General features: G+C 38.7%; 1 protein-coding gene across 1 annotated transcript in view; it reads left to right on the top strand.

The window, feature by feature from the left end:
* Positions 1-2,939: 2,939 nt before the first annotated feature.
* Positions 2,940-12,787, top strand: part of EIF3H (eukaryotic translation initiation factor 3 subunit H) — a 110,452-nt gene continuing 100,604 nt past the window's right edge. The window contains exon 1 of the mRNA XM_055287095.2: positions 2,940-3,138. Within this exon, the coding sequence (XP_055143070.1) occupies positions 3,007-3,138 (132 nt within the window). The 5' untranslated portion in view covers positions 2,940-3,006. The remainder of the gene's footprint in view (positions 3,139-12,787) is intronic.

Below are 12,787 nucleotides of genomic sequence, written 5' to 3'. Positions count from 1 at the left end.
CAAATTGTGTGTATGTTTTAAAATTTTTCCTGGAGACTTCCTCTTTGATCTGTGGAGTAATATTATTAGAGGTATGTTGCTTAGTTTCCAAATATTCAGAAAATTTTGTTATCCCATGTTTTAATTCGTTCTTTAAATCTACTGTGATTTGAGAACATACTATGAATAATTTCAATTCAGAAATCATTTAATTTGTTGAGGTTTAAACTTGCTGAGGTTTGTTTATGGTTCAGGATATGACCTGTATGTTCCATGGACACTTGAAAACAGTGTGTATTTTGTACTTTGGGTGTTCCATAAATGCTGATTTGATCCTGTTGGTTGATGGTATTGTTGAGTTCCTTATATCCTTATTGATTTTCTCCATAATTGTTCTATCCATTGTTGAGAAAGGGAGTTGACATGTCCAACTATAATTATGCATTTGCCCATTTTTTCCTTTCAGCTGCATGAGATTTTTCTTCACATAAGTTCTGATTTCTGTTGGGGCATACACATTGAGAATTCTCATGTGTTCTTTGTGATTGATCATTTTATCATTATTTGATGTCTCCTTCTGTCTCTGATTATTTTCTTTTCTCTGAATTTTGCCTTATTTGATATTAATATAGCCACTCCAGCTTTCTTCTGATTAGTGGTTACATGATATATTTTTTCCATTGTTTTACTTTCTTTGTACTTATATTACTGTTAGAAGTGAGTTTCTTATAGACAGCCTATGGATAGATCATGTTTTTATCCATTTATTCATTCATCCAATTGTTTTCCTTTAATTGGTATATTTAAAACATTTATATTGGCTGGGCGCAGTGGCTCACGCCTATAATCCCAGCACCTTGGGAAGCTGAGGCGGGCGGATCACCTGAGGTCAGGAGTTCGAAACCAGCCTGGCCAACATGGCAAAACCCCGTCTTTACTAAAAATACAAAAATTAGCTGGGCAGGGTGGTGGGTGCCTAAAATCCCAGCTACCCAAGAGGCTGAGGCAAGAGAATCGCTTGAACCCGGGAGGCGGAGGTTGCAGTGAGCCAAGATCACACCATTGCACTCCAGCCTGGGTGACAGAGGGAGACTCTGTCTCAAAAAAAAAAAAAAATTGACATAACTATTAATATATTTGGGCTTAAGATTGCCATTTAAGTTATTTTTTATTCATTCTCTCTGTTTTCATTTCTCTCTTTTCTTTTTCTTCATTCTTCTGGATTACTTGAACATTTTAAATAATATATTGATTTATTTATTTTGAGTGTATCTCTTTGTAAAGCGTGGATGAGGTCACCATAAAAGAGAGCAAAAATAGGGGAAAGAAGATGTTCAAAGTCTAAATTTCGTGCTCTTCAATATTTAAAGGTTGAAAAGGGGTAGAAAAATCAGCAATGGGAACTGAGAATAAAGGAGGTAGCCAGTGAGATAGGAATGAAATTAGGAACCGAAGTGCCAGAAATGTCATTGCTTCTGGGCCCTTTCTTGTCAAGGTGATTATATTGATTTCTTAATTCAAATTCTTCATATTATCTGTCTCTCTCTCTCTCTCTCTCACTTGTACCTCTTACATCTAGCGTATTTCATAAAGAGGGCCCACATGAACTGTCTCAGGACAGATGAAAATAACCCATTGTAGTATGTTTAGCACACGTGGCTGCAAAACCGTAGTTGGATATTTTTAAGGACAAAAAAATTGCAAAACAATTTTAAACGTTACTTTGTAGTTTTACTGTTATGAGGATATTGGTATGGTAATTCTGAAACAAAACTGTGTTATGTTGTAGGATAAAGCAATAAATAAATGTATTATTGTTTATAAATGGCCTGACTGTTTTCTAATGCTCATCATTCCAGCTACCTAGTGGTAGGCAAAAACCTCCAGTCTGGTTCTTCCATGAGAGATTTTCTTTCTTCTTTTTGTGAACGTCCTATTACCAATTTCTAGTGTAATTTTACCAGGATCAACCTTTAAAACCTCTAAATTTGTGGACTTTCTGTGTGACCTAGGATTTGGTCTATTTTGATAAATATTTCACATACACTCGAAATGAGTGGATATTAACTTTTCATTTTGTAGTGTTAAGAATTTGTAACATGTAACTATTTCTCCTCCCAGATTGAAACATAACACCAGATCCCAATGACAAAACAACAAAAAACTTCAGGGCAGGATATGCGGTTTATTGATTTAACTATTTCATCAGTTCTGTATACATATTGATTGAATAAACATTTCAAAAATAAGAGATAGGAAAAAAGTCATTTGGAAGTAGAAAAGAATGTTTTAAATTACTTATCTAAAATGGCTTCTTACAGTTGTCATATATTCTTTTAAGGACTTGAGATGTGTATTTCAGAGTAATGTGTCATAAATCAGCTTGATTTTTAGAAAATATATTCTGTATTATCCCTCAACAATACCTCAAATAACTTCTTTGGTACTTTACTCAGGTAAATCTCTACAAGAAGCTAATAGCAAAAGGCTACTATTTCTGGTAATTCTGATAAAAGTTTCTATGTTTTAATTTCTGTGTAATCTAAGTGGTTACAAGCAGCTATCTAAACGTAAAACAAGCTGTGCAATACTGGCTCACCGCTAATTAACAGAATAATGTCGGACAAATCACTTCTCAGTTTTCTAATATGCATAATGCGAGTTAGTATAGCACTTCATTGCAACATCTGAAATGAAAGCATTTTTACATAAGAGACACTACAGAAATAGTGCGAACTAATGCTATTATGACGGTTTGCCTAATGGTGAATGATTAAACATTTAAAAAGTTTACTTTCATCTTAGATCATTCCATTGGAAAGAGGTCGAAAATGTACAGTAGGCGTGCACAAAGGACACCGCCTGGAAAGAAGGTAAAACTGGGAAACAGGAGAGAGGCAGGACCCAATTTTGGCTTCTCCTTCCATCTCCGCCCCTCGAACGCCGGCCTGCGAGTGACGTCACGCGAGACTTGTAGTTCCGCTTCCGGTAACTCACGTTTCTCTTTCTTCCTGTCTGCTTGGAAAGATGGCGTCCCGCAAGGAAGGTACCGGCTCTACTGCCACCTCTTCCAGCTCCACCGCCGGCTCAGCAGGGAAAGGCAAAGGCAAAGGCAGCTCCGGAGATTCAGCCGTGAAGCAAGTGCAGATAGATGGCCTTGTGAGTGCTGTTTCGTTTCCTCTGGCCCACGTGCGGAGCGCAGTTCCCAGACCCGTCCCACCAGACGTACTTTGTAGCATTCTTCCCCTCGGGCTTGGTGTGGCTGGGCCAAAGTGTTTCCCTAGTACCTTTCTCTTTCATCTTCACTTTTTGTTCGGGAGACGCGACAACCTTCTCTTGTCTTCTAACGGGACAGTTGGGGCTTCAGAAAGGGGACTGAGAATAGGGGTGTGAGTGACAGGTTCCTGAGGTCTTGTTTTGAGATGACCGGTGGGGGCATTTGGAGAAAGACTTCTGGAGACCAGCAGCTAACGAAGGTCGAGAAGGATTTAGGGACCTAGTAGGGCTCTGGAAAGGAGAGAGTAAGGAAACTCCACTGCTTCCCTGCTGGGATCTGACATCTATAACGTCCCAAGTGGAGATGTACTTTGTAGCCACTCTTTTGAGCCTGTACTTCGGCGCTTTATCTGAAACCGTATAATTTAGAATAGACTGTTTTGTAGTGTTCGTTCTGAAAAACATAAAAGAATATCAAAGAGAAGGGCCTTAAGTGTATTTAGTAGTTAAGGTTCGTGAACTAGGACATGCAAGGAAATTCTTGATAAGGAAATGGACTTAGCTGGGAAAAGGAATATCTAGAATGAGAAATTTTATTTCTGTTGTTTCGAAGCAAAATGCATTTATATGACGTTCTAGTTTAAAAAGTATCCTTCCTGCCTCTCTTTTTAAAAAGCATCCTCTCTTCCTTTGATTTTTTTAAAGGTTATTTCCTATTAATGCAGATCTTAGATATTTGTAATAAGAAAGTACTTTTAAATTCATGGGAAAATTGTAATTGCAAGGGGGTATTTTTAAGTGGAAACTGCTGATAATTTAAACCCAGCATATAATTGAATCTGTTGAACTGACTTAGTTAAACTGGATACAAAAGTGTAGCCTGGTGGTTAAGAGCTCATTTAGTTTTTAGGCTCTTCCACTTAACCAGCTCTGTGACTTTAGGCAAGTTAGCCTTTCTAGGCTTTGCTTTCCTCATCTGTCAAGTGGGAATGAGAAGTATCTATATCATAGAGTTGTTTGGATTAAGTGAAAAAATTTATGTGGTGACCTGTAGTACAGTGTAATCACTTAATGTTAGTTATGATTTTTTTTTTTTTTTGAGACGGAGTCTCGCTCTGTCGCCCAGGCTAGAGTGCAGTGGCGCAATCTCGGCTCACTGCAAGCTCCGCCTCCCGGGTTCACGCCATTCTCCTGCCTCAGCCTCTCCGAGTAGCTGGGACTACAGGCGCCCGCCACCACGCCCGGCTAATTTTTTTTTTTTTTTGTATTTTTAGTAGAGACGGGGTTTCATCGTGGTCTCGATCTCCTAACCTCGTGATCCGCCCGCCTCGGCCTCCCAAAGTGCTGGGATTACAAGCGTGAGCCACCGTGCCCGGCCATGTTAGTTATGATTATTATGATGAGTTTAATGTCTGTGGTTAGCAGTTTGAAAGATGCAGGCAAGAGATTAACTTTGGAATGTTTTGCTCTAAATGTCACTTGTGTAATACTTTGAAAATGCAGGCTGGGCGTGGTGGCTCACGGCTATATTCCCAGCACTTTGGGAGGCTGAGGCAGGCAGATCAGGAGGTCAGGAGTTCGAGACCAGCCTGACCAACATGGTGAAATCCCGTCTGTACTAAAAATACAAAATTAGCCGGGCGTGTTGGTACGCACCTGTAATCCCAGCTACTCAGGAGATTGAGACGGGAGAATCGCTTGAACCTGGGAGGCGGAGGTTGCAGTGAGCCGATATTGTGCCACTGCACTCCAGCCTGGGCAATAGAGTGAGACTCCGTCTCAAAAAAAAAAAAGGAAAAGAAAATGGAGTTCTGTCTGGCCTGTGTACTGCCACTGTGGCTTTCCCTGGCTCATGGGAGGCAGATGTGTGTTCAGGAATAAATGACGTATCTTTAGAGACTGCAAATCTCTAAAGTTAGTGGGTGGACTTAGATTACACTTGTTAAAATAAGTACCACTTATGCACTTGGGAAATGTTTATTTCTTAGAAACATGTTTCTTATTAAATTTGCTATGTCACAACAGCACTCTTTGAATCACTTAGTTTCCAGAGTTGAAAAAGGCAACAGGTCGGTGGCATAAATCTATTTGGAGATCATTTATTTAGCAAATATTTTAGGACATTCTGTTAAGTGCCAAATACTGTCAAACACAGGGCAGTGATAAAAGCACTTCAGTAACAATGTCCTGGCAACTAAGAGGGATTGTTGAATTAAAAAGAGACCTGCAGGTGGAGATGGACTGGATCACTTCAGGTTTCACAAATAGGCAGTGGTGCTTAGGAAGGTCAAGAGACTGGTTCTCAATTTTTTGGACTCACAAATTACTATTTTTTATCAGCTCTCTCAGAATTGATTAATGCTAAGGAACCAATTAGTCCTCACAGGAGATTGGTTTATATACATGTAAATGTTGATTTACTCATTTACTGTGGAAGACATACCTTTTCAGTGGTGAAAACACTCATATCTACCACCAAAAAGACCCTTTTTGATTACCAAAGCACCTTGGAATTCGAATAAAAAATCAGAAGCTTACCAGTGACTCCAAAATCAATCATAATAATAGCAGGTAAAGGATTATTTTACTTGAGAGTTATTTATGTCCGGATTCTTGACGAACTTAGTGAATTATCTGTTACTCACAGTAGTGACTACCTCTGTGCTTTTGTTCTCCACCGGTTGGGTAGATATTAACAAAATAAATTCCTAACAACTTTCCCCCTTTTTGGACATCTGCCTTTCTGTCATTTATATAATTTTAGGCAGCTAGATTATATTGCAGTTGCAAGGTTCTTTTATCTTGGTTGCTCATATTTTAATTGTGAATGTTTTCCAGTTACCATAAATCATGTAGGAAACATTTAAATGGTATGTTCTTTATGCCTTTTACATTGTTGATACAGGGAATAGTGGTTACTCTAAATTTTATTAATGGATTATTGCACATGGAGTAACCAAGAATCATCCATCTTGAATACTATCTCCACATGCATGTCATACAGGTATACCCACGTTTGCCCAGATACAATTTAAAAAAACTCCTTTCTTAAACTCTTCTCTTTTCTTTCTTCATTTCTGTTTTGATGAACAGTGTTACTCTTAGGAAAGCAATATTACATACTAGCCAAGACAATTTTGAAGACAGACTTGGATTCAGATCCTTATTCCAGCAGTAAGCATGACCTTAGGGAAGTTATTAAATTTTCTAGGCCTCAGGTTCATCCTTTGTAAAATGGGGATGATGAGAAAGTAGTAACTCATAAGGGTTGTGAGAATGAAATTCCGAGGTATTTAAAGTGTTTAATATCATACCTGTGTCGTCATAAACACTCAGATTACTGTGTCTTTGCCACTCTCATCCTTATTAATGTTTTTCAAATCATTTTGAATGCTAACTTTGCTAATGTAGATTGGAATTGTAGAAAGAGCACTGAACTGGTAATCAGGAGACATGCATTCCAGTCTGCATCCACCAGTAACTAACAACACTTCTATAATTGTTTTACTCCAAAGGTACATTTTCTCATCCACAAAATGATTGCCACTATCCCTATCAATTTTAATGGTTTATGGTTTCTTTCTTTTACTTCCATACCTGAATCCTGAGGGTTCTTATTGGTGTGTGACCCCAGTCAATCACTATCCTTCTTTTTAGGCCATTTACTCCTCACCTTTTATGTTTCTTCTCCATCTGTGCATATTGGAGTGCCTCATGGTTTAGGTTTTGGCTTTTCTTTTAGTCTCTGCTTGACATAGGTAGTGTAACAAAGTTGATAAAAGTACATGCTCTGGAGCCAGACTGCTTGGATTTGAATCCCAGCTCTGAAATTCGCTGCATGACATTGGGCAAGTCTTTGTGCCTCATTTTCCTCATCTGAATTGTTTTGAGACTTTAAATGGACTGAATATATGTCAATAACTAGAACAATTTCTGGGACAGAATAAGTCACCATTTAAGCTTTGCTCCTGCTTTATTTGCAGTAATTATAGTAGTATTCTTTAAAGTATTCTTATCTGTGCTCACGGCTTTAAATATTTATATTCTAATAAGTCCTAGATTTATATTTCTGCCAGTAATGGCTCTTGAGTGCCTCTCTTGAATACCCATTGCCTGTTTGACGTCACTATTTGGATATCTCATAGGCATCTCGTATTTAACATGTACAAAATAGAATTATAGACTTGTTCTTCTCCTTACTTTCCAACACAGCACCCTGTATTTCTTTCTAGAATTTTCCACAGCCTGTAACTATCTTGTTTGTTTTCTTCTTTGTTTTTCTCATCAGAATGTATGCTACTCAGGGCAGTGACTATGCTTTTTCACCTGTTTTATCTCCAATGCTGAACCTGTTAATTCACAGAGTAGGATAAATGAATGAGTATGTACTCCATTTTATTATTTATACTACTCCTAATTTATGTTCTGATATCTTATATAGGTTATTTTAATATTGTTTTCCCCTGCCCTCTTCAGTCTGCGATTCATGCTTTTATTAAAACATTTATTTAATGTGAACATTCAGATTTTAACTTCTTTTCTTCAATGTTTTCAGTGACTTTCCATTGAATTTAAGGCCCACCAAAATGTTGTCCATGTTTCTTGTATTTATGTTCAGGTTTATTTCCTTTCTTTCCAAGCTTTGTGGGAACTGTACATTCTAGCCACTCAGACTAGTTGGTTTTTTCTTTAATAACTCATGCTAAAGGCCAGGTGCGGTGGCTGACGCCTGTAATCCCAGCACTTTGGGAGGCCAAGGCAGGCGGATCACGAGGTCAGGAGATCAAGACCGTCCTGGCTAACATGGTGAAACCCTGTCTCTACTAAAAATACAAAAAATTAGCTGGGTGTGGTGGTGGGCGCCTGTAGTCCCAGCTACTCGGGAGGCTGAGGCAGGAGAATGGCATGAACCGGGGAGGCGGAGCTTGCAGTGAGCCGAGATCGCGCCACTGCACTCCAGCTTGGGCGACAGAACGAGAGACTCCATCTCAAAAAGAAAAAAAAAAAAATGAAAAAAGTAAGTCGTACTAAAGACAGACCTAGATTCACATCCTTATTCAAGCAGTAAGCATGACTTTACTTTTGTTCATGAAGTTCTTTTTGAAATTCCTCTCTTTCATCATCACATATTGAATAAAAAATGTGACTTAATCAACTTACTCTGTTTTTTAAAAATTCTCCATATAGTTTAATTTGAATCTGTATACTCCGGATGTATTCTGTTCTTCATCCATTTAACAAATATTTATTGATTGCTGACCATATGCCAGGTCTAGCCCTGCTACATTCTGGGGTATATTGCAGTAACCTACATATTATGTAGGTGAGCAAGGTAGAACCCAGTCCCGACTCTCATGACAATTCTCAGCCATATATAGATGTAGATGAACCCAGAGATTAATCTCATCCTATGTTTAGCCTGATGTTTTAACACATTTATTCCTTCCTGGCACGTTGATATGGCCAAGACCAATTTTTCTTGTATTCTCCTCCATAATTGAACCCTTCCTTTCCTACCTTTAGACCTATATCATCAATTCCTCTGTATCTGTAATGTAGCAGTCCCTCAATATCCACAGGGAAACCAGGACCCCTGTGTATTCAAAATCCAGGCATACTGAAGTCCTACAGTTGGCCCTATGGATCCTTGCAGAACTCATGTATAGGAAAAGTTGGCCTTTCTTATATGCAAGATTCACATCCCTGAACCTGTGCAGTTCAAGCCCATATTGTTTAAGGGTCAACTGTATGTTCCCTTAGCACATAAACATCATCAGGACTTTCCCATATTAAAATTTTCAGCATTGTCTCTTTTAGCTCCCTGTGTTCCATTTTTTTTGCCCTGGCTTTTTTTCCTCTTTAAGTTAATGGTTAAAGAACTATATTTGTAGTCTTTCATACTTTCTGAAACTCTATTGGTGTTAGAATCTGCCACCACAAACTCCCTGAATTATTTCTACTTTTTAAAGATTATTGATAACATCAGCAAAGAACTGTAAAGCATATCAAAATGTCATACATGGAAGATAGTGTCTAAACATCCAGTTACCCACTATTCAACTTGAGAAACAGAACATTACAAGTATCTTTGAAGCCCCTTCCCCTTTTTCATGCCTTCCTTCAATCCCTTCTCCCCCTATGTGAATCACTGTTGGTGAGCTTTGTTTTAATGATTCTTTTGTAGCTTCACCACATGGAGTATTAAACAATTTGATTATTTTCACCTGTCTGTATGAATAAATATGAATTAAATGATAGTTTATATTCTCCTATGTTTTAAGTCTTGTTATGTCTGTCTCACACCATGATTGGTAGGACTTGGGGGTGCTCCTGGACAGTTATACTAAGTACCATAATGTTAAATTATTTTCCTAAGCATTTGTACCATTTCACATTTGTCCTAGCAATTTATGAGGAGCCCCATTGCTTCACATGTCTTTTATCTTTAGTATGGGTAGATACCCATTTTTGTCAGTCCACTAAGTTGAAACGCTCTCTCTCAGTAATCTTTTAATTGTCCATTCCAATAGACTTGTCAGTGTGTCTCTTATTGTGTACCTTGCAGGAGTCAGTGCTTGGTACTTCCTTGTGAAATGGGAGAATGGTTAAATTGAAAGAACTTGATAGAAGGAACTCTCCACAGGGCTCATTTTCCAAAGAAAAGTATCATTTGGAGGAGTAAAGTTATAAGCCTACCTAAGCATGTCGTAAAGCTGTTCAAAAATAACTCAGAGCTAGTCTTGTGGATGGAAATGTAGTGCCCGAGTCACATTCTGCTTAAAGTTGTAACAAATACAGATGAGTTAAAAAAAAAAAACAAAAAACAAAAATAAAGAAACAAAAGAATGGGTGTTCATTCTGTCAGGTGGTCTCATTGTTCCTAGACAAGATCAAGCTAATTCTTCCCGTTAAACTTTTCATGTTGAACCCACTTTGTTCCCGAGAACATTTGAATTGTACTTTCTTATGTTCATTAGACTCTTGCTATTCAAAGTATGATCCATGACCAGTAAGATGAGCAATGCTGGCTACACTTGAGTTTCTTAGAAATGCAGACATACAGTATCACAGAATCTCAGGCCCCTCTCTTGACCTACACAGTCAGGTGATTTATAACATATTAATGTTTGAGAAGAAGCATTGCTGTCTTCCTTTCTCTGAGCTTTTTTAATGACAGCTTGTATCACTCACCTTGGTATGCGATCCATACTGTTAGTGATTTACTGTTAATATATTTTCCCCTTCTCATTGAGATGATAACCCTTTTGAAGGCGAAAGTGTAAAACATTTGTCTCCTCCATAATTCAGTGCCTGAAACCTATTGCTATTGAAATTTCTTACCTTTTAAATTTTGTTTTCCCCTTTATCTTACTAGATACCTTATTCCCCTGGTTTTGTAAGTAAGGTAGAGTATGTTATTAATAAGTAGAAAAGTATGAGTTACATATACAGTCAGCTCTCCATATCTGTGGGTTCTGAATCCAGCAATCTCATCCATGGATTCAACCAACCATGGATCAGAAATACTAGGAAAAAAACAATTAAAAATACAAATGAAAACCAATACAGTATAATAATTATTTACATGGCATTTACATTGTATTAAATGTTATATGCAATCTAGGGATGATATATAGGAAGATGTGCCTAGGTTATATGCAATAACTAATACAACACTGTTTTATATAAAGGACTTGAGCATCTGCGAATTTTGGTATCCAGTTTGGTCCTTGTTTCTGTCTGAAACTCTTTTTACTTGTTGCTTATTTCTTCACACTAGAATATCAGCTTCCTGTGAGTGGCACCCATGTCAGGTTTGTTCACTGCAGTATTTCCAAGTGTCTAGAACAGTACCTCGTGTATAGGAGGCACTCAGATGTTGTGAATGAATGGATATACTCCTGTTGTGTGGAAATTTTCTTGAAAATCAATCATGAAGAAACTGGGTTAGTAAATGCTTGAGTGTTGGTGAGAAAAGAGCACACAGTTGAGGATAAGCTAGTTAGCTTTCTGGGCTTGTTCATGTTTCTCCATCTTTTTACTTGTCGATTTCTTATCTGTTTGAAAAATCACTAATGTTAATTGAGCACCTATTATAAGACCCTATACAGGGATGTTAGGTTAAATTTTGTGTTGTTTGGTTAAATTTTGTGTTAAATTTTAGATATTGTGATCCTCACAACAGCTTTGGGTATAAATGTTATCATTACCTTACCTACCTGATGATTATTCAAATCTAATGGAAAAACTTTGGTGGAAGTACTTTGTGGTTTTTTTTTTTTTTTTTAAGACAGAGTTTTGCTCTTGTTGCCCAGGCTGGAGTGCAGTGGCGTGATCTTGGCTCACTGCATCCTCTGCCTCCCAGGTTCAAGCGATTCTTGTGTCTCAGCCTCCCAGGTAGCTGGGATTACAGGCATGTGCCACCACGCCTGGCTAATTTTTTGTATTTATAGTAGAGACGGTGTTTTGCCATGTTGGTCAGGCTGGTCTTGACCTCCTGGCCTCAGGTGACCCACCCACCTTGGCCTCCCAAAATGTTGGGATTACAGGCGTGAGCCACCACAGCAGGCTGGTGGGAATGCTTTGTGACCTGAGTTGAATACTTCGAATTTGTAGTGCCAGGCTATCACATGTGTCACTGTAGATTTTTTGTGATACTCTTATGAATTTAAAGAGACTAGACAACAGCTTGCTTAAAGTCCATTGAAATGGAAGCTCTTGTCTGAGATCCTGGTCTGAAGTAGAATATAGTTTGGCCTTTTAATGTTTTAATAGCAAAAAAATTATATGAAAATTATATGACCCTTTGCCTCTTTTTTTTTTTTTTTTTGAGATGGAGTCTCGCTTTGTCACCCAGGCTGGAGTGCAGTGGCACGATCTCGGCTCACTGCAAGCTCCGCCTCCCGGATTCACACCATTCTCCTGCCTTAGCCTCCCGAGTAGCTGGGACTACAGGCACCCGCCACTACGCCCGGCTAATTTTTTGTATTTTTAGTAGAGACAAGGTTTCACCGCGTTAGCCAGGATGGTCTTGATCTCCTGACCTCGTGATCCGCCCGCCTCGGCCTCCCAAAGTGCTGGGATTACAGGCGCAAGCCACCACACCCGGCCTCCCTTTGCCTCTTCTTTAAGTTTTCTGACTTGAGTGGTGCATACCTAAGTTGTTTCACATGTGAGATAATTTTCTCAGTCAGATAATTTGAAATCCTTTCAAACGCCAAAACTTGCACATTTTAGCTATTTTAATTATATGTCTTTTTGAAGTGTAATACATAGTTTTCTGCTGCTTTAGTCAGAGAATATTGAACACAATCTAACCGTGTTTTGATAGCATAGTATTATCATTAAGAACATGTTATTGTGCCAGGCCCCGCCTGTAATCCCAGCACTTTGGGAGGCTGTGGTGGGCGGATCACCTGAGGTCAGGAGTTCGAGACCAACCTGGCCAACATGGTGAAACCCCATCTCTACTAAAAATACAAAAGGAATTAGCCGGGCATGATGGCGGATGCCTGTAATCCCAGTTACTCGGGAGGCTGAGGCAGGAGAATTGCTTGAACCCGGGAGGCAGAGGTTGTAGTGAGCCAAGATC

This window comes from Symphalangus syndactylus, chromosome 7 (assembly GCF_028878055.3).
Source record: "Symphalangus syndactylus isolate Jambi chromosome 7, NHGRI_mSymSyn1-v2.1_pri, whole genome shotgun sequence".
NCBI lineage: Eukaryota > Metazoa > Chordata > Mammalia > Primates > Hylobatidae > Symphalangus > Symphalangus syndactylus.
Note: the sequence above shows the minus strand (reverse complement) of the source record. Positions and strands in the feature narration are given on the sequence as shown.